Source organism: Atractosteus spatula, chromosome 5, assembly GCF_055471065.1.
Source record: "Atractosteus spatula isolate fAtrSpa1 chromosome 5, fAtrSpa1.hap1, whole genome shotgun sequence".
Taxonomy (NCBI): Eukaryota; Metazoa; Chordata; class Actinopteri; order Semionotiformes; family Lepisosteidae; genus Atractosteus; species Atractosteus spatula.
In genome coordinates, this window is record NC_142710.1 from 36458972 (window position 1) to 36482014 (window position 23043).

The 23043-nt window shown below is 36.3% G+C and overlaps 1 protein-coding gene across 1 annotated transcript in view; it reads right to left on the minus strand.

Moving 5' to 3' along the window:
* Nucleotides 1–338: 338 nt before the first annotated feature.
* The window catches only part of vwa2 (von Willebrand factor A domain containing 2), a 43456-nt gene continuing 20751 nt past the window's right edge, over nt 339–23043 (minus strand). Inside the window, exons 3-14 of the mRNA XM_088917451.1 lie at nt 20549–20623; nt 18093–18226; nt 17313–17422; nt 14995–15189; nt 13665–13798; nt 12333–12462; nt 11150–11205; nt 9677–9784; nt 6078–6656; nt 5181–5732; nt 3802–3924; nt 339–1909 (exon numbers count right to left, since the gene is read on the minus strand). Coding sequence (XP_088773577.1) covers nt 1767–1909; nt 3802–3924; nt 5181–5732; nt 6078–6656; nt 9677–9784; nt 11150–11205; nt 12333–12462; nt 13665–13798; nt 14995–15189; nt 17313–17422; nt 18093–18226; nt 20549–20623 — 2339 coding nt within the window. The 3' untranslated portion in view covers nt 339–1766. The remainder of the gene's footprint in view (nt 1910–3801; nt 3925–5180; nt 5733–6077; nt 6657–9676; nt 9785–11149; nt 11206–12332; nt 12463–13664; nt 13799–14994; nt 15190–17312; nt 17423–18092; nt 18227–20548; nt 20624–23043) is intronic.

Genomic DNA, 23043 nt, shown 5'->3' on the forward strand with positions numbered 1-23043 from the left:
AATATCTCAGCCCTGACTCTATATTATGTGGTGTAATATTAAACTTTCTTTGAAATATACTATATTGCCTATACAGCAAAATGAATTGGTAAATATAGCATTTGATATAACACACTTCTGGAGAAAATTAATTTACTGGCCTATAACACCTCTGTCAATACATTATCTATAAAGTTATTTTTGGTATCTGTGTAGTACTATAGTAATTGAGAATAAAACAACAAATGTACAGAAAAAAATAATTCTTAAGATTACAAAAAAAACTATGAAAGAAAAACCTATTAAGGAAATTGTTGTTCTATTAAAGAAAATTGAATAAGGCAATAGAAATATAACACTACTGTGAAATAACAGTTTTATAACAACATTTAAAAAAATCTTATGTTAATGTTTAACAGTACAGAAACATTTATGTTTACAAAAGACAAATTGTGTACTGTTTTCTTTTTAAAGGAAGCATATTTTGTCCTAGAAATCTACCATATCCAAAGAAAGATTAAATGTTTTATATACAAGTATAAACATCACCCGTGAGCAGCTCTGAATCATTTACAAGATCTCTCAGAGTTCCAAGACAAGGCAAATCCATAACTCAATAATATCACTATCTGCCCCATTTTCTGTAGTGCTACATAAAAGAAAACATGAAGGATACATTTAAATATCAGCATGTTGAAAACAGTTCAGTCATAAAACATTGTTTAAGAGTAAAGGTCAATATTACAGTACATACTATGATTACCGTCATTTCTTTCATCTCCAGCACCTACACCCTGAGGGAAATCTTTGAAAATAATTATACACTGTAGACCCATATTTCCCCTGTGGGTGGACTGCGGGTAGAAATTCCCATCTAATTAATTTGCTACAGGGAAAGTAGTTTGCCCACATACAGAAATCAGCACACTGGTCTTTTTTAACATGCTGATCTCCAACTCTTCAGGAATAGATTTGGGTAATAGGAAACAAAGATCTTAGGAGAAAAATGTGTAAGTATGTTTTAGCGGTTTACTATAGTTGTCAGTTCTGGACTATCATCAGTCACAGATACTTCAAGGACTTTGTAGATACTTGGGCTAGACGGCAAGAGTTGGTACCTGTTTTAAAGCTACATGCACAAAAACAAAAGGAAATCTAAAAAAGGCAAATTAAAGGGTCTGAACATTTCTTAACCAGGTGTTTAAGCACTCGCACCAGACATAGTAAAGAAACTCATGTGCCCACACGCACTTCGGAGAGCTACTGGAGAATGGGGAGGATCACATGCACTATGGCATAAATCACAAAACGTGTGGGTTTTTTTACCTTTAGGCAAGGGTAATTCTAATACCTCCTAATTTCACTACATTTTTTGAAATTCTCTAGATTTGTAACAGACAAAAATGCAAATCCCCTAAATAAGAAACCACCTTTTTTTTCCATTTACAGTATATCATAATTGATACAGCGACAATACAACAACAAAGGTTTAAGGACTGAAAACCTACTGGTTTCAGTTAATGCAGCCTAGCCAGTCAATGTGATTATGAAAGGTACATTTCTCATCCCCCTTCAACCACTCAGTAAAAGACATCAAAATAATTTGTAACTCATTGGCATTCAAAACATCATCAGCACAATAAGAAATCTTTCTTTAAATAATTCAACTGTTTGCCATGAAGCCCTCCTCTTGCTGCTCTGTCCATTTTCTATTGGCAAGAGCCACAGCTAGCGAGGCCCTTGCGCAGGCCAGGGGGAGAGGAAGACCCTTCTCCTGGGTCACACCCTCATGGCGTCTGGGCTTTGTGCCTCCTCTGGTGGCGGGTTCTGTGCTGCTGGGGGAGCTCCTTGTTGTGGCGTTGCCTTCGTCTCTTTGTCTGTAACTCGGATGGCCTTGGGAAATCGCCTCGGCTTGGCTGCCTGGTGCTTCCTAGAAAGAGGTTTCAACGGTGAATGAGAATCGGAAGAGGTCAGAAGTCAGCCACAAACACTAAACGGTCCAATCTCAGAAGAAGTCTCATTTTGGTTACTTTTCACTAAATCAAGGTTATTGTTTTAAGAATACATCTTACAGACTAATGTTGTTCTCCAAAAGAAATGCATTGTCATGCATCTGTGTACATTGTAAATCATACTATCACATGGCTCGTACATTTTAATAACACTTCCTTGCCTTCATGTAACATTATGCATGGCATGGGATTAAGGACATTTTCATTCATGAGAAATTATTATAATAATCCTTTGAAAAGCATTCAAGACTCAGTGAGTTACGCAACCTGTCTTTTGACTCATTGGAGCTGTTTGCTTGCCTATGTGCACTGAGAGATGCATAAGAAATGATTAATCAAATCCGAACCAGAAAGAAACTGTATCAGCGACAGCAGCATCACCCAAGATGTCTGACTTACTACAAACTGTCTTTTAAAGACTGACAATGTTGCTAATGCCTACTGTAGGTTGGATGGAACTATTGGATGAAAAAAAGGGTATTTCGGCTATACTGTCAAGAAGAATGGACATTTGACAAAAGATTGTGACCAACTAATATTATACCCAAAGAACCTGCCAATATTACAAAATAACTCTAAATGGTGTGAGACTGACATATATATACTGTATCTATTCTGTATGTATTGTATACTGTTTCTGAAAGAAATAATCAAACATTGTTCAGCATTAAACAAAATGTTTTGCTCACTCTACATCAGTGGGGGAAATGCTGGGTTGTAGCTTGATTGAACAGTGGTAATGAGTGAACAAACAACAGAGGTGACAGAGAGGAAGCAGACAAGATTACAGATATACACAAAAAACAACATCCCTCATACATGCAGCATAAAAACAGATTACACTATTTTAAAAAAACAGGATCAGCAGTCCAGTTTATATATTTGATGTTACTTTACCTGTTAATATTAATATTATAAAAAAGGATAATCAATTATTAGGAAAGGGTGAAAAGGGAGAAGGAGGTGAGGAGATACAGTATGTCCATGAATATAAACCTCTCCTTTTTAATGGTGGAGAATGAGACATAGGAAAGCCCTTAGAATTCAGAAGCTTTATGTACACAGGCCAAGAAAGTGGAAAGACCCTGCTTAGTCTTCATAGGCAGGAACCTGTGTCCAGATGGTAAAATAGCATACAGACTACAGACAGGGTGATGAGGATCCAGAACAATATAATTGTCCTTTTATACTGTATGTTCTCAGATAATATACTGTATGTCTTTAAGATTATGCTGTCTAGTGCCCAATATTTTACTATCTAGAGATACCACTTTCCCCAAGTGAATGAACAAAATCAAAATGCTTCAGAGCAACCCAGATGCAATTCCATTCCCAGCAATCAAATGTCTTTTTTTGTGTCTGAAGAGTATTGTGCACAAGGCACTGACTGATGTAGGTTCTATGATATGGAGTATGAAGCAAATTAAACATTAAAAAAAAACTTTTTTGGTTGTAGTGTATTAGATGGTCTACAGTATGTATGTATGGAAAAAACATTTTCAAAGAGTTTAATAGAAATATTCAACAAAGATAATGGGCTATAGCTCAAGCATTCTAACAGATCTTTATCGGTTTTGAGAAGAAGAAGGCTGATTTCTGTGAAAGAACTAGTATCTAAAATAAAATAATTAAAAGTAGTATTAAAAGGTATACAATGTTTCATGAGAGAGAAATGAAAAAAAAAGTTGAGCCAGATTTGAAAATGGACCTTAAGCTGATAAAGATCAGGCAGTGCTAAGGAAAGAGATAGGAGCCCAACCTTCCCACAGTTCAAACAGATGCCAAAGGTAAGGCAGGGAGAAGAGCTTACTGGTTTCACAGTGTGGGCCCTCCCAGCCTCGACATTCACAGCGATAGCTTCCATTCCGCAGAATACAGATTCCATCGTTCATGCAAAGGTTAGGCTTACACAAGTTCACAGGCCTCTTGGCATCTAGGAAAAAAGAAGTGTAAAACAGAGCAATGCTAGAAATATCAGCTTTTTACTCCTAACCAAAATAATGTAACTCCATTATATTTAAATAATGTTATAATATACCCCCACTAAAATATCTTAATAAACTATATTATATCATTATACTGTATCTATATAATCCCATTTACATCTATATAAACTCCTATATCTATAACATTACATAAAGGTCACACCACAGTGTAATGAAATGATACAATACAATAATTCACAATACAATACAGTAAGTACAGTCAGTGAGAAGTGCAGTAAAAAAAATCTACAGAATGGCTCACATTACAGAAGATACAAAACAAACCAGAATGTACAGTACACAAAACAAATATATACAAATATATTGCACAAATCCCTAGATATCAGTTGTAAACAGGAAAACCAGCTGTAAACAGAGAAATTCATGTTTAGTCCAATAACATTCAATATTGCCCCTGCCCAGACACACAGTGGATGCGTTATACAGTCTTATGGCAGAAGGCAAGAATGACCTCCTGTAGCGCTCCCTGTCGCACCGTGGTTGGATCAGCCTATTGCTGAACGTGCTCTTCATTTCTACAAGCCTGTCATAGAGGGGATGGGAGATGTTGTCCATGATGGCCATTAATTTGGACACCATTCTCCTCTCAGCCACTATCTCCAAGGGGTCCAGATCAGACCCAATGACAAAACTTGTTCAGCCTGTTAGGATCATTAATGCAATGATCATTATGATTATTAATGCAATGATTAATAATGTCATACTCTTTTACTCTGACATGACACTCCAAGGAAAAAAATAGTGTAGTCCATTTTCAAGTTAAAATTGTAAAAATAGTTCCTATTTAACATAAAAGACCTTTTATTAATGTTTTGCAAGTGTATTTGTGCTGTGGTATAAAGTAGAATTACTATATGATTTCCTGTTAAAAGAAAATGGACAGAGATAATTCCATCTGTGACTTTTTAAGAAATCAATTGGGACACAGGTAATAGGTAGGTGTAGGTAAATCATTCACTCCATTTTAGTCTAAAGGAAAATACAATGTTTTCCTTTAAGTTTAATACATATTTTTCCTAAGTTTAATACAACTGAAGACAAAATGCATACTGAAAATGAATGCCCGCCTATTCTACATTTTAATTTTATTATCATTTAAAAATTGTTTTTCTGTAAATCTGTGTGAGCTGCCTTAGCGAGATGAGGCTGATTATGCTGGTGTTGGTTTTGGGCTAGGACTCACCTTCACAGACTTTCTGCACCAGGAGGTCTTCGTAATACTTCAGGTCTTCATACGATGGCACAGAAAACATGTGCTGTTCTGAGCCTGCAATCTTCAGCAGAGTGTCTCTCTGGGCATCCCCTATTCCAATCACAAACAAAGCCACGCCATTGTCCCTAATCTGCTGGGCTGGAACCATGGCGTCTTCACCTCCAGCCCCATCAGTGATGACCACTACTGCTTTATTAACACCAGGTCTGGCCCCCTTCTGGACAGTTATCACATCCTCATGGATATGGAGCAGAGCACTGCCTGTAGAGGAGCTTCCTCCAATGTACGGCACCAGGTTGATACCCTGAAGTATGCCAGTGCCTGAATCATAGGTGTCAAGATTGAAGACTGTACGCGGCTTCCTGCCAAAGGCAACCAGTCCAATCTGAGTCACATCACGGTTGATGTCAAACTGCACCGAGGTGCTCCTGACGAAATCCCTCAGACGAACAAAGTTATCCTTCCCAACCCCAGATGAGGCATCGAGGGCAAACACTAAGTCCAGAGACTGACCCAGACACCCTAGGATGAAATTCAACAAGGAAAAAGATCAGTGTGCATAAAGCAGGACGCAATGATTGTAAATATTCCACATGACGTTGCAATACAGTTTTTCCCCATACTGTATAAACTGTTGGGTTAGGACGTTTTTTGGTCTAATTATCTGAAGCCATAAGCCATAAGAAATACCCATAAGTTTCCACCCACAAAAATCAATCAATGGAAAAAACAATCCTCTAATTCTAAATATACCTTTTTACATCACTACAGCTTTGCTTTTATTGTATCATAAAATCAACATTATTTTAAAAGTAACACCATTGTAGATATCTCAAGACTGAAAATGGATCCCACAATGAATTTTACCTTGACTGTCTACACTGCATATCTTCGACCTGAGCTCAGGGATCTTGTTGAAGAGACTTTGTGGAGAGGAATAGGTTATAGTTCGCTGGGGGTTTCCTGTAATGTCATTAAGCTCTGCCTTCAGAGAGTCTCGCCCCACAGCAAGGAGAAACAGCTCCCGGTCTCGAGCGTATTTGGCTGGCTCGCTCACTAGATCCACAGACTTGGTGTCAGTGAGAAGAATCACAACTCTCGGGAGATCGTCCTGGACATCGGCGAATACCGGCGTGCTCTTGAAGCCATGCTGTGTGATGAAGCGCAGGGCTTTCCCTGTCCTGGTCTCACCTCCCCGGTAACTCATACCGTCGATGACTCGGAGGAGCTCAGAGATGTCACCATACTCCCCGATCTTCATTTCTATCTTGACATCACTGCTGTACTGGGCCAACCCTACATTTACTGGCGTGTCTGAGGCTAGCACAGCCTGTAAAAACCGCTTCAGGAAGGACTTGTAGCGAAGGAACCCCTCCAGGTTAATGTTGGAGGAGCCTTCGATAAGGAAGAAAAGATCCACACTGCAGTCTAGAGTTAACTTTGGAGCTGCAAGGACAAGCAGGGTAAACTTTAATGTGAAATCGACATAAAAATGAAATTAACAATTAACACTTTCGGTCCGAAACAGTGTCAGGTGCAGCTGTAACACTCATAATGCAACAGAGTTATAATTGCATTTGCCTAATGTGCATTACAAAGTCTCTGCTGTTTCAACAGGATGCCAAATGTACATAAGAACATGTGATACAATTTATTGCATTCTGCCTATCTTGCTCATTTGCGAATAGTTCATTGAGCCAAGAATTTGATCCATCTTGTTAATAATTCATGATAACCACCCTCAGAAACATGGTAAGGTAACCTGTACCAGACACCCATAACTCTGACTAAATGGTGCTGTCTTTTCTTAGTCTGAAATTTAATTTGGGCGTTTTCACTTGCAGCTCAATATTTTTTTAAACGTTTTTTTTTCCACTGCCTGCTTCCCTTCTAATTTCCATTAGAGAGATTTGATTCCTTTAATCTATTTATGTAAAATGATTATCCTACACTACTACCTAATTAAATATTTAAGGTATCTTACAATGATACACTATCTTAACTACCCAAATACTCAGCCTTAAACTGCAAAACCAAATTATTTTTATCAGACATGCCCCCACTTAAACATAATTAGAAGGCAAAAGTAAACATTTTACCGAAGGCTTCAATTTAAATAAAAACATTAAATTGAATACAATAAAATAGAGACCCATTCTTCTTAAAAAGAAAACAGGACCACCATAGTAACAAAGGAATTCTATTACCTGTATAATTTGCAGTATATTGCAGTATGTTCAACAGTATTGAAATCAGCAATTAGGAATTACTCTAGATCACACCCTAAACTACTTAAATCCACAAAACATAGTTTGTTGGAAGCAGACATAAATATTTGTACAGATCTTAACATACAGATCATGCGGCCATCTAGAATGTGTTTCAATATTTGTGGAAGCAGAAAGCACAGTGAGTGCAGTTCTGTTCTGAATGCCACTTTAAGCCCTTTGTTGCTCAAAGCAGATACATAAGTGGCACCTGTGTTGTGTTAGGTATTAGTGAAACACTAGCTTCATTTAATTGGGTTTTATTCAGTCTAATAATCATATTTCTTAAAAATATAACATGTTATATAAACATATTAAATGCATAGCCTTTAAAATGTACAGTAACATGACTGTACAGTTTTTTTTTAAAGGGGATGACATGCCATGAATGGAGCCTGGATCCACTAGATTATGAATTATGAATCTATGAATTGGCTTCATTACTCTGCTCTCTTCCCCACTGATAGCTGATGTGTGGTGAGCATTCTGGCACACTATGGCTGCCGTCGCATCATAGTGGTGGTGCACATTGGTGGTGGTGGAGGGGATCCCCATTACCTGTAAAATGCTTTGAGTGGAGTGTGCAGAAAAGCACTATATAAGTGTAAGCAAGTATTATTATTAGATTAAAAGATGTCGCATTAGGCCGCTATGTTTTTTTACAGCTATAGGCAACTACAGAAGTGTCGCTAAGGATCCACATACAATGGGTAACACCTGGCTAGTGTCATCATTATCAACTGCAAAGCAAAGGGATGTTTGGCCGAGATGTAGGGCATCCAAATTCAGTCAAAGTAATCATAAAGTTTACCTTGGTTTACCTTAATTAAGTTCTGGGTAAATGATTAACTGTCAATCAACAGTCCAGAAAGACAACAAATAAGAGGATGGTGAAGTAGAGAGAAGACAGACAAGACCACAAGAGAGAGGGCAAGAGCTCCTTGTTCCAGATCACCCGGGAAGACCAGGTATTTGAACCCTGTTAAGAGAGCTTAGCATTCTGTAGTTTTTAGGGAACTCAGATTGCCTGTGTAAAAGAATCCCTCTTTACAGCCTCTCCTGGCGCGTGCATTTTTAGAATAGGGAGATAGGTTCTCATTCATTTGGTGGCATCCAGGTTTACAGAGAGTCATTTAACAGCAGGTTGTATTCTGTTTTGTTAGAAAGCATCTTATCTCTTATGTTGGCCTTTGTAGGCATTATATATAGTAAGTGTTTGAATACTTAGTAGCAGTCTGGGTTTTTTCTAGGTGAATGAGATGTTAGGCCTTGGGAGCACAATGGAGGTTGTAAATAGTGTAAGTGATGTGTTGTATGTTTATGTGGTGTGTTGTTTAGTGTGTATTGTCATAAACCTGGTCCAATAAGGTCATGCCTATACTAACCACCTCACAACTATGAGGTGGGTGACATAGTATTTGCAGGCAGTGGTAAAACAGGGCTATGTAGTTTTAAGTTTCATAGTTTATTTCTAGAAACTTGAAAAAATGAGAAATATCATGGCAGTGTTTTTTCAGAATTTTCAAAATCAATAGAATAGAGTATATGAATGCAGCAAATTCATGTTTCCATTAGAGGCGGCTCCTACTTAGAGTAATTGCCGATTTAATACTTAAGGAAAACACAAGAAAGAAAAATAAGTTCTTGGACACCAAAAACAAAAGTTACCTAGTTTGTTAGTGACGGAAAACAACCGAAGGACAATACAATGTTTTATGAAACCAAAGTTTTGATGTTATTAGACAACTGCCATCAGTGTAATGGTGCAGCTACTGCAAATGACAAGGGTTGGTAGTAGAGTTGAAAACAACATTAAATAGTCTCATGCATTAAAATTGAAGTTAATAATATTTATGTTGAGTTTATATCCTTACAAATTGTATTTTTTAACACTATGATTTTCATGATCTAGTTATTGCTCCACTCATTGAGTGGAAGTGTGGTATATTCTTTAATTCCTTCCAGATGCTGATTATTTTAAAATGTAAAATGTTAATGTAAAGCAAATGTGCTGTGCTACACTTTTGAAACCCTGCTACAAAGAACCTTATTTCATGACACAAATGAATGTGATTAAAACTAAAGTTAATTCAGTATTCTTACTCCATAGGATTGCTTAAATAAAACTTTACATATTAAATACTTAAAGAATCCACCAGATACAATGCAAGGAAACAATAATACTGGTTAAATTCTTACCACAGTTAGAGTCTCCTCCAAAACCCACAGGACAGAGACAGTGGTATCTCTCTAATCCCTCTGAGACACAGGTGCCTCCATTCTGACAGGGCTGTGAGTCACAGGGGTCTGACGGTGAGGAGAGACAGATGGGGACAGTGCACATCCAGACTGTTAATCTGCCATTTAGAATAGCAGTATTAAGCACTTCTACCATAAATGCTTAATACTGCTAAAACATCCTGTAAGATCCTATGTAGATTAAGTCTTTTTATCCCAGGAGTTAATTATTAGATTCCCACAATTATAGAAAGACGTTTAGTTGGTTATTAAGTCTTGAAAGAAGTGGGACTAAAGCCTTAATTAATAAACTGTGCTCCATTGCCTTTGGAACACCATTACAATAGATATTAAGAAAGCTAAAGCTTGATAAACTTGATTATTTTAAGTTAAAATTTAAAGTTTTTCTTTTTTTATTCAAGCTTCTTTTTTATTTTTTAAACTGTTTCATGCTCATGGACATTTTCATTACATTCACTGGCATGAAGAATGCTATAAAAATAAACTCTGATCATATTGTTTAAAAATTTCAACTCTTTTAAAGCTGAGGAAAAGATAACTAGAGTGGAAAAGGTAAGAATATTTTAGCTGACCATGCAAGCCTTTAGAAATCACAATGTCTCAGACAGGAGACATTTACTCTCAGCTGCCCCTCCCCACGTCCTTACAGCTGAGTGCCCCCACTCCCCCCCCCCCCCGTGTGCATGTGGGCCGAAAAAAATAAAATACTAGGAGTAAAAATTCAACCCTCACCCATTTGCCACTCAACACAGGATGGCCTGACACAGATGAGGTTAATGGATTGTGATTCTGCACTCATTTGGAGGAAGAATAAACAGTCTAAATGTGCTGGCATGCTGTGAAGAATATTCTATGTGGAAGCGCTGAGCTGGCCTTTCATTGGGTCGTGCACCATAAGACCACATTAGCAGGGAAAGAAAGGGACTCTTCTTACAAGGAAGCTTGGCACTGCAATGACAGCTAGGAGGAGAATGAAATCCTAATCTTTCAAAGGAAATTTGATTAAGATCAAAGGTTAAGATTTCTGAAACACTTCAAGTAGTGGGAAATGAAGGTGAATTATATTGATACCTCTTCACTGGAAAATGTGTTTCTCTTTCACCAGAAGATGGTATTATGATATTTGTACCAATTATATGCGAACATATGGTTAAACATTTAAAGATGTACTGAAATTCCTTTTTTGCAATACCTACTGTAAATAGTACTATTCCAAAGAACTTAAAGTGCTGTTTTGGAAGATTGACAATGAAACACACTGCCATTTACAGAAAAGGATTGAATCTTTCACAACACCAGATCAAACGTTGTCTTCAAGTATATGTAGTAGTGCATACTTTAACAGAAGGACCTGCACTTTCTCAAGATACTTAGAAGGTAGATTAGTTTAAAGTTCACAAAAATTCACATTACCTGGACAAATAGTTCTGTAACATGTTGCTTGGTGCTTCTTGTACACTCTGTTCCATCTGTGAAAATTACAACTTCTAAGATTACATACTGTAATTAAATCTACCATTACAATTCTAACACAGATTTTTAGGTTTATATTATTCATTATTTTGCTAGCACTGGAAACATAAAAGAGCAATATAAGAAACAGTCAAATATCTTTAAATTGTGTTTCATTAAATCAACAATAAATAGCATTAAACATTACTAACACTATTCTGGAAGCTGCAAATGCTCTCATAGAGTATACTGGGTTCTGGCCAAACTTTACCACAACATATCTCAAACATTATTTTTTATTCTTCATGCTGCAGCAACATAATTAAAGAAGTAGTGCAAGATAATTGACATTTTAAGCCTGATTTTTTCATGAGCTTATTTCTTTCTTTTGAATTTCAATCTGATGGGTGTCTTATAAAGACCTTTTGGACCTACAGTGTGAGATGCAGCAGCTGATATTTTTAAAAGCAATTACATCACAAATAAAAATAAAATGACTACATACACAGCAGATGTACTTATTCTGAGGTGGTGTACTGTATTTCAGCAGTACCCATATCTCAAGCAGCACGGTTAGTGAAGTAGGAAAACACTTATATATATTATTGATGGAAAATATATATATAATTTATCTGTATTCAACACTACAGTGTTGGTTCAGGCGCATTGTGTAATATGTCGGCTGTTTTAACATATCTTAAGCAGCTCCAACAATTACAGCTACACATCAAAGGACAGGACTTGAGACAGGACCAACCGGTCATCTCATGCTACATATCAAAGGGCAAGATGAATACACATGAAGCAGTGAAACAAAACATCTTCCTGAGATCATACTGTATATAAGAGCTGGAAACCCTTGAAGTTTGTCTGTCCTGCGGGGCAGACCCAACGCGCGTTGATGTCATTATTGAGCTCAATAAAACAACTGAATCCACAAAGACTGTGTCCTGCTCCTTGGGTGAAGGATTTCCCACAACAGTTAGCAATTTCATAAATCCCCTGTTGTGATCAGTTACTGCCTGCAACCTTCTTCCAATACAACCTCCCCTCTTAGTCCATTTGCCGGGTCAAAAATGTGTGAGCTAACACTTCATGTAAATGTATTTTGAAACTTTACAGCAAACAAAGGAGAACTACTTGCCTGTAATAGGGGCACAGCGAAGTGGAGGGTGCATACCCTTTGGACCCTTTCCAGCACATGAAATTCCCCTGGAACTCCTTCACGGTCTCCAGGGTTTTGCGCTCACAAAGCTGAGACACAATCTTGCATCCTTAGGAACATGTGCCAAATTTGTGAACTTGAATGCATTTCAACCCCAGCCTTCACGCTGGCCACTTCAACACTTGAGATAAGTATAAAAGCAGGACACGAAGACAACCTTGTTTCGCACAAGAACAACTTTAACTTTGTTTCTACTTGCAATTCAGTTCAATTTGTTCTGCGCTTGTTACAAGAGCATCGTTTATGCTTGCAATACATTCAAAAGCACAAAATCTATAAAAATTCAGCTGAATGCTAAAGATGAAAGAATGAAAGGAGTGGGCTGTTTCCACTGTACATCCCCATGCTGCAATACACAGTGCATAAATTCAATAAATAATTCTCGCATTAGAGCAAAAATACTAGATTGATCTAAAGAAATGTATATTAAAGCATATAGGAAGAAATGAGCGATACTTCTGCTGTCTAAGCATTCCTACAGTGGCATGCTAACTCCTTGTATAAATGTAACATACATTTTTCCGGTGCAGTGAAGTTTGGCTCATATCTACCACATCTTTAATTGCTTGTAATTAGATACGGCCCCTTTGGAAAATGAATGACTCATTAAAGCCCAATCAGCAATAACCAGGGTTGTTGGATTCAACTTAATGCAGAACTTCTGGCTTTAATTCTCCCCAGACCCCTGCTTTCTTCATGGGTCTAATTAAGTGCTTAAAATGAAACATTTACCCGCAAAAGATCTACAACTACTGTGATGTGAAAAAGTAAATAGCTTTTTTATCATCAAGTTTAAAAGAGCTTAAAAAGCTTGCATCTAACACTGCATTAATCCTCTTGAATACCATGTTGTTTATTCTTAAAATTTGGAAATGCATGTGATTCTATTCTTGTACCCACTCAATGTGAAATTGCCAATTGCCAATTCAGCTTACTACAATCAACCTGTACCACATGGAGAGAATTAAAAGTATATGCACACAGAGATGACCCACCCATCTGTCAGAGCCATTCATCAGTTGACACACTACAAGCTCCAGAGAACCTTACAGGAAATCCACTAATGATTGAACAAAAAAATACCCCAATTTAAATAGCTCTTTTCATCATTTTCCTGCTTCATCCATCACAGAAGGGTAGCAATCACCTGGGTGACATGATTTTTAAAACTGTTCCACAATACATACTGTACATAGTTTGGTGTGTTGTGGCTTAAAAGAAGAAGCATGGATCATGCAGAATGGCGTATACCTGATGGCACCGCGGTGCAGACAGAGGCAGACGTCAAGGTTGTGTAGAGACCGTTGACTGCATCATCAAAGTGCTCAGCAAACAGAACATGCTGCTCTGAGGGCACACTGGCCAGGGTGTGAAGCTCCTCCCACCTAAGATGACAAGAGAAGCCCCGTGAATATTGCCCAGGACAGCACCGAGCTTGCCAGGAAAAACCCTCCATATTCTATGAAAAACTACAATTATATATTAATAAAACTGCAGTAAGCAGAACAAAATATGTGAGCAGATGTTGCTTATCCATTAAATACACTTGTGATTCATCTGAGATAAACAGATACAGCATACAGTATCTACATAAACATCAGCATGCTTTAAACACTTCTGTGCTAAAAGATTAGCTTCCTCAGATTTTCTTCATTCAATTGTACACTTCATTGTAAAATGAAACTTTCTTTACAAAGAAAATATTTTTCATCCACATGGCATATTTTAATTAATGCTGAACTGTATGTTTTTGGGAAAGAAAATCTGAAGTGTGTATTTAAAAATATAGTAGGACAGAGAAATACTCTCACCCAGAGCAGCTACTGCAAAACTGTGGCATGGTAAATCCTAATCCCCAGGTAAACCTGAAGTATATCTACAAATTCTGAACTTCACAAAACATACCCACTTTTATATTTGATAAATATTTCTTGTTATTTACAATTTATTGCTTATTGTATATTATATCCATGGGAAATTAAAAGGTTCCACTCTGTTGCTTCATAGACTCCAAACATTAAACTAGGATAAGCCTATAGGAAATGTAATGATATTAAGCTCTATGTTTCAATATTTAACCTCAGACTATAAATTGTGAACCCAAAGAACACATAAGATTATATTTTATGAAAACATCCTGACACTGACCCTCACCAATGGTCCTGGAGAGCTGCAGACTCCTCTGGTATTTAGACCTAAATATTCTGAGCATTTATGGTGTCGATTTTCTCACCTCTACACTTTTTTAAATATATTGCTTGTAGATTTCACCCTTAGGAGAGGTAATAGACAGGGGTGGTGACAACTTTGAAGCAAGAGTAACACAGGACACAAAAGAATGTTGTTTGCCAAAGCTTGGGATATTAATCAAGTGTAAATAGTCATTTTTTGCAATAGTGTTTTATATTTTATTGGAAGTTTGTAATAAAGATGGGTGTCCAATGTAACAATGGTGGTGAACATAAAAAGACAAAACCTGCTGGAACAATTTAAAACCAAACGTAGCTGTTATTTCTTCAGTGAAGAAAATGTAATGATAAAAGGAGGCAGAAATGGCCTCTTTTATCTCTAATATTCCTACCTGGGATATCGTATCCCCACAGCAAATATCGTGATGCCATTCTTCTTCAGCTGGTCAGCAGGAAGCTGCACGGCACCCTGGGACTTGCCGTCAGTCAGGATGATGAGAACTTGAGGAATGGTTGTGTTCCTGCCTCCAAGGAAACCTTTCCGAATAACATACTTTAAAGCCAGGCCTGTCTGTGTACTGCCACCCCTAGTGGGAATTAAACAACAGATACAGTGATTTGACATACTCTTTGATTGGGAGCAAAAAGTCCCCCCCCCCCCCCAAAACTAACAGTACAAGTTTCAAACACTAAATAAGCAAAACATTACAATGGCATTAAAAAGGTATGGCTTTACTTTTTTCTATATTAACCATTAAAACAGAAAATAACATGAAGAACACAAACAATAAATCAATTTATTGTTGCAATACTCACACAATTATTTAAACTTATAAACATTTGTCCTGTTTTCTCTCAACAAAAATACAGTGGTACTGCATAACAAAATGAGAATGCTTCCAATGAGGAAGAGGTCATGAATCTCATCTACTGTAGCTGTAGGTCTCAGCACAGATCCCTGGGGTATACCTCTAATTGCATCACACCAATTTAGCATTAGCACTTGTCTTTTCTGAACCCTCTGTTTCCTATATATTAAGTAATCTGTAATCAGATAACACATATATTACCTAGAATGCCTACCACCTGCAATTTGAGACCAATCTTTTACAAGGAACTTTATCAGACGCCCTTTGAAAATTGTAATCTACAATATAAATATGCTCTGCTATTTCTTGTTCAAAGAATTATCAATAAGCTTTTGATTTTCATTGTACCAAAGTTATTTATGCATCCATTAACACAACAAGCTCAACAATCCCTCACAGGAGAGTTAGAAGTCAGTTAGGCCAAGCCATTGCCAATAATGCCAGTAAAGCCGATCACTTCTCCTATCACTTCTAATTCTCCTCAACCCACAACTGTTGCTGTTATACAGTATAAACACTGCTATACCATGGCAAATTAAAGCCCATTCATCCTAGGCTACATGTGCTCAATTTTGCACCTCCACTTGGGAAATCCCACTTAGTGTGTCCGCTATAGTGTATGTCTGATAATGTGCTCCCAGATCTCATCTACATTCTTGAAGAGCTGCACATTAATTAAAGATAACATGTGAAATGAGCAGATATCTAAGATTCACTTTATTATGTGTGTATGCTGCAACATTTTCTGCCAAAACGCCTGTTTTTAAAAAACAATATTAAATGGCTGGTTATTAAATCCAGGTTATTTTAATAAATATTCCTAGGCTTCAGAACAAAAACACAGCTTGGAATTGAGAGAAAAATACAAGCACAAGCCTACTTTCCCTCAACCAGTCACCACAACTACACAGTTCTCCAGAGATGCTTTATAGTCTCCAATCTCTTCATAATTTGGTTTTAATACAGCCAAGCTCAGCTAATGTACAGTAAGTGCTTTTTGGATGATTGAACTTTTACTTTTTTGTTTGGATTTACATTTGTAAAAAGGATTTCCTTTTTTTTCCCCAATCAATACTAGTTTAAAGATATTGTTCTGCAACTTGAAATTCAGTGTTTTTTACATATAATTTAAAACAATATACATAACTCTTGGCCTGATACTAGTGCTAATTGCCAATTGAGTTTTTTGTTAAAACAACTTCTGAAAAGAGAGCTCTAACATATATTTCATTGTTTTCAACTTTCAAACCCCTGTATACAAGTGTATAAACTAAACACTTTATACAAATACACTATATTTTGCACTAAACATTGTAATTCCATTCCAAGAATTGCTGTTTTGGACAATTCTGTAGCCCACAAGGGATACGATTACCTCCAAGTTCCTGCGAAAGGGTTCCTTAACTGTCTGAGCTATGCAATGCAATTCACTCCCACAGTTGTTCTAAGCCACATCGACAAGTGTTGATGGTTTTACAGTGCAATTCTAAATGGTCATTTCATACTAAAAATAAAATAAATGGTGCAGAGTTCCAAAATAATATGCCTTGACAGCTGGAAATAGTTCAGAGGGTATTTATTGCCCTACAATGCTGTAGCTCAATACTACTTTTTCATGCTTGAGTTACAGAGAACATTTGTTCCTCTGTCTCACGACCTCACGACTGAAAATTTGCAATTCCTCAGATTTGCATTTGTATTTATTACAACACAGTTACACATAATCATTTTATTTTCTTGACTATTTTCTATTCTTTCCAAATTACATTTTTGGAACCACTAATGTGGTCCTCTTTCTCTCACTGGAAATTGTGCTAATATTACAACTTCTGTTTACATACTTGAAGGAGAGTTTCTTCAGACGCTGCTTCAGCTCATCTCCAGTTGGACAGGAATCCAAGGAGAATTCCAGTCTAGGTGTGGAGCTATACTGTATAACCCCAACTCGCACCTGAGAGATGGAATCAAGAAAATTGCAGATTAACCTCTTTAATGAAGAAATTATGAGGATATAATTTTACTCTTTTCTTTGGCACTGTACTGAATGCAATAATAGACATTGTGGAAAATTCAGGGATCATATTAACATTTTAAATAGGTGACCCTAATGTACCTTATAATGTAATAGCAGATATACTGTATACAGTAGTAAACAGGTGACACAGTTAGGTTGTATGTTCTCCCTTTGTTTGTGTGGGTGTCCTCCCTCAGTCCAAAGACACACAGCATTAGAAGGTTAGCTGTTTTCTGGTTTAAATTGGCCCTGATATGAGAGTAGTGTGTGTGTGTGTGCCCTTCAATGGAGTGGCAGTACAGAGTCACCTGCGACCCTGTACATGATTCAGTGGTTAGAAAATTAATGAATGGATATATTCTACATACAACACTACATGTTGTATAGGGTAAATACCTGAATGTGTATTAATGAAGGAAGACTTTTTAGCAGAACAAGATTCAACTTAATCTTACTTAGTTTTCATGACTACATGGACCATCTTTATAATGTGTATAAACAATTTTTTTAACTCATATAGTGTGCAACACTACTCATAAGAATAACACCAACAATTAAAAATTGTTTTATTATTTTTTAAATTCACTCAATATCTACGTTCTCTTACTCTTTCAGGGCTGATGTCCAGTGCATCAGTCAACTTCAGTGCAAAGTGTTTGGACCTCTCAAATCCTCCTTTGCCAACACTGTAGGAACCATCCAACAGGAACAGTACATCCACAGCAGCTGAGCACTGCATTACTGCAAAGATTAAGACAGACATCAGTATTCTTCGGCACACAGCAGGTATCCCCTCTTTTGTTTCGCAGAAACTTTAGAATAAAAAAGAATGAAAATAAAAAAGAAACACATGAAATAAAGAAATAAATGTTTAGGATTTTATTTGTACTTTGTGATCAATAGAAACACAGATTCTTTTAAAACTCTTAGTGACACCTATGTCAAAAGGATTGAGGTACAACATTACTGAAATTACTGGTTTGATGCATCAATTTACTTTCTTACTCAGGGTATTGAAACAATTATTTGTTTTCAAATTATACATTACGTTAAAAACACTGAACTGAAAATCAGCAGAAACTGAGCTTCTTTTATGTAAAACCTGTAATTTAACAAATAACACATAAAATATATCATGGGAAAGTACATTTCCCAAGGCTATATGTTTAAACATTTTACAAGATTCAAGAAATGGGTAAAAAGCTCTGACCACCCAAAGCAAATAGGGGTGGTATAATTTATTTATTCAGGTCTGTTATTAAGCATACCTACTGGTACCTAAAGCAAAAAACACTCCATTTATAAGCTCAAGAGCCCTGTTATTAAAACTGTTAAGGTTTAACAACCCTCAGATTGCTTTAATGGTCTCCAGTAAAAAAAAAGCATCCCCAAATGCTAGTTAAACAAAGAAAAACAAATCATAGGTTAAGAAAACAAAAATCTAGGTTATTAATATAAAAAATGAGCTTCTTAATGCATTTCATGATGAAAATTGTATAGTTGCCATACTCTCCACAAAAAAATACCATTTAACCAATTTCTTGATGAAGATTACCGGACATATTTAAATGTGCTGCGAGTCCCAGTAAGAAGTATTGCTTTACAATGTACTGTAGCACACATCTACAAAGACACCTTGGCAAACATCAGACACTGACATAACAGACACTACCATTTTCTGCAGGGAAATGTGTTCCCTACAGCTGAATCCCCTGGATAATCCATTCAATCTTCCCACCTCCAACACCAGCATAAAAAAGCACACACTGAGTCAAAACAATGGATCACACTGAAAGAAATCTGAGGACGGGTAGTGTAGAGATAAGCTTTGTAAAGCCTTTTAGGTCAACCAGTATTCTATTAGAATGAAGTCAAGAATATTGACAAGGCAGTCCTTCTGATCCATCACATTATATACAGAACTGGAAAACAATGCAGGATTTTGAAAATTGTGTGACAGAGCTCTCCCACATTAAAATGAACAAATACAGTGGAACAATCATATTCTTCCACATTCTTAACACCTGTGCATCTACTCTGTTCTGTGTTTGGGGTAGTGAAATATACTTGTATTCTCCTGTTCAGGCTGAATATTTTAACTAATTTACTTCAAACACACATTTGCCAAAACTAAAGAAAAACTTTTACCCTCCTACAAATACTCATTATGTAATGTGATTTAATCTACCTGACTGTTTGAGAGCACGTATTAACAAAACCACTGATATAGATGAACATCAGCTTATATTATTAACTCATGGTCATGAATATTGGGCTCATGGTTGCTATTGCCATTTGGCATGTTTCTGTTTGCAAAGAAAGTAATGAAAATATATGAACAGTATGTGCCATGTAAAAATCGTTCAGATATTGTCAATATCTGTCAGTTTTCTCATTGCCTGATCTTGCCCTCGTCTAGAAATAATACAAGTACCAGGTTCAGTGAATCAGATGTTTTTTAACTTGGCCATGAAACTGGAAATTTGCAAGAGTCATTTTCAGATTTCTGACACATGCAAATCCAAAACACTAACAAAAAAAGTCATTAAACTTCTCAATTTTAAACATTTAGTTTTCAAACTCTATAGCTATCTATAAACTAGATGATATTTATGGGTTTGAATGAAAAAGAAAAGTTATTATGTAGACTATTTTGTTTCTTTTAAAATAGTATTTGAGCCTATCTTTGACTCCAACAAGAAACCTATGTCCAAAATGCATGAACAAAAAGACCACAGTTGTGGGTCTCTAGAATCAAATACTTCCAAACATTGTTGTCTCACTGTTGAAGCTAACTGAAGTATACTTTAAGAAATGGATTGATGGAATTCTTGGGTCATTAAGCAACTAAACAAGTAAGCAAACAGCAACCTTTCTTAGTATTTTTGAAGTGATTCTCCATTTTGCTTAACTCTAAACAATTTACAAATACAAGGTGCATATCAAATTATTTTTAAACATTTCTTAATCTGTTATTTTTTGTCTTACTTTTGCAAAATGAGACAGAACATCATACAACTGAAATATATCAATAGGATATTCCCTGCCTACAAAATTACTTACACTGACTCGCAGCATTGATTTTCACTAGCGTCTCCTGAGCAGCTTTGATCTCCTGTAGAAACACAGCAGGAGATACTGGGGAAGAAAAACAAGAGAAAAAAATCTATTACTATTCAGTTTCCTAGGAAGAGATCTTTGGGTGTGTCTGCATCTGCAAAAATCAGATGAAGAGTAGGCCACTTCCGCCAGTGATCTTGGATGACGGGATGGTTATTAACTATCCACGGATTTTATATATTTTTATAAATATAATTACATTGTGACAGGTGGACAGAGATGGATATACACTGTAAGGTCCTATTGCACTGGTGTAATTATACTGATATTTTAATGTTACCAATTCTTTATTTTAGAGTTACACTTAAAACATAATTACAGAATGGTAAATTGTTGTAAAAAAGTTTAGAATTACAACATAACGCAGTAAGTTATCCAGTGGCTGTAGCAGCATTATGATATTTTAAAAAAATGACCTATCTACTTGCATAGCCATTTTAAATATCCACAATGAACCTCAGCAATCAAATTGTAATGCATAGTATTTTCCCTTTTACTTTCCTTTTAAGTTTAGAGTATCTATCCTTAAGAAATATATAATTCAGATTTTGAAACAAACAACAAATAAAAATATACATTGACTGGGAATGCAACATTTGAATAGTTAATGTCATGAACCAAGCACAAAAGCACCAAGTTTCAAGTGGATTAAGCAACAACCAGCTGTGAGCTGTGCATTTAGAAACTTGTGTAGAAGCATTATGATTTATTTTCAGTATGCTTTGCTGAGGCAAAGTCAAAATAATGGACGTACAGAACATGACACTCACCCTGAAAATGGACACTTCACAATTCACAAATAAAATGGGACTTTGAGTGATAAGCTTACATTTTAAATCATGTCAGCTGTTGCTTAAATCCAGCTTTTCATCATAAGCCAACAATTTTATTGTACTTCCCGGGCTGACATTTATTACTCTTTAAGTGTTAAAGCTGTGAATCATTTACAGTGTGCGAGATTGGCATTTTGATAATGCTGTCCTGTGTAAAATGATCTAAGTCCCAAATTTATCTCTGGACCTGACTGCAGTCTATTTCTACAGAACAAAGTACTGGGTGTTACACAATCTAGGAGAAAGAACTAAAGGAACGGCCATTGCCTGAGGCATCAGTGGTACATGAAATGTGTGTCGATTTTACAACCTGTAAAACATTGCAGAGTTTTGTTAAAGACTAGTGTCCCATTTATCTGTCTGCATGTTTCTAAAGTCATCACCGTTCTTAAATTCTATAAATCTAAACCTCTGCTCAGCCCAGAAGGTTTCTGCCATCGCAAGGGACACATTACTCCAAAATAATACATTTTAATTTTATATCTGTTTTTTGGTTAAAATGGCCCCCTCTCACTTGTAACCTTTCTTATGTTTGTACAAAGGAATTTATCTTAAAAATGACGATGTCCAAGAGGAAAGCATTTTTTTCTTCTGCTGATTATTCCCCATTGCTGTTCAGATTAAAGTTGTCTGAGAACAAAGTTCAGTTTCTACAAAATGTATTCTGTGGGCTTGTCAATCAAGTAAGTTGTTATTTGCCATTTTGGTCATGTTTGAGGTCAGCAGCTTTTCACAAGCTTGTGTTAATCATATTACAGTTAAGTAACAGCGTTAACCAGTCACTAATCTTGTAAGAGCAGCACCGTATGGACAGGACGAAGCAACATGTAAACAGCAAGCTAAACACTTAAATTGTTCAATACATGAAATGGAATCAAATGGCAGCCACCATCATTACATCCAATTATATTAAATGTTCTATTATCATTATGACAATTGAAGTCAAATGTGAATTTGATGCAAAATCGAACATATGAAAATGACTTTTTACATTGAAGTCCAATAAATGATGTACAGTATTTGCATACTGCTGTACTTGGCAATAATTAGTTTTACAAGGAGGCTATCAGGCTATTATACTGTAGGTTGAGGGCCACCTACTGTACAATAGCCTCATTGTTTAAGTGTTATAAGGCAGCATACTGAGAATAAGTGCAGAGGCAACCACCCATACTATTATTAAGTTATGAACTGAATAGAGTAAATGTCTCACTTTTTGCCATTTTAAAAACAAGCTAAATTTAACAAGAGGAGGCTATTTAGCCTGTTTCATGGATTTCATCCAGCTCCTTCTTGAAAGAAGTCAGAGTAACACTATGGCTGGGTAGTTTGTTTGTTACCCTTTGCATGAAAAACTCCAGTTCTCAGTTTTTAATATACTTCTCTTCTACTCTTTGTACAGAGATGTACCCAGGGTATATCACCAAGGCAGAGCTACACTTCTGTAGAGGATAACGTTTCCACTTTTATAGCTATAACACTAAATAATAATTATAAAATAATTTTGCTGGATGTAAAAACATTAACAATTTAGGAATTAGTACAATCGGTATATTTGAATGCAATTTCTCCAGCTTTGATTTTGTTTTAAATCAGAATCTTTGC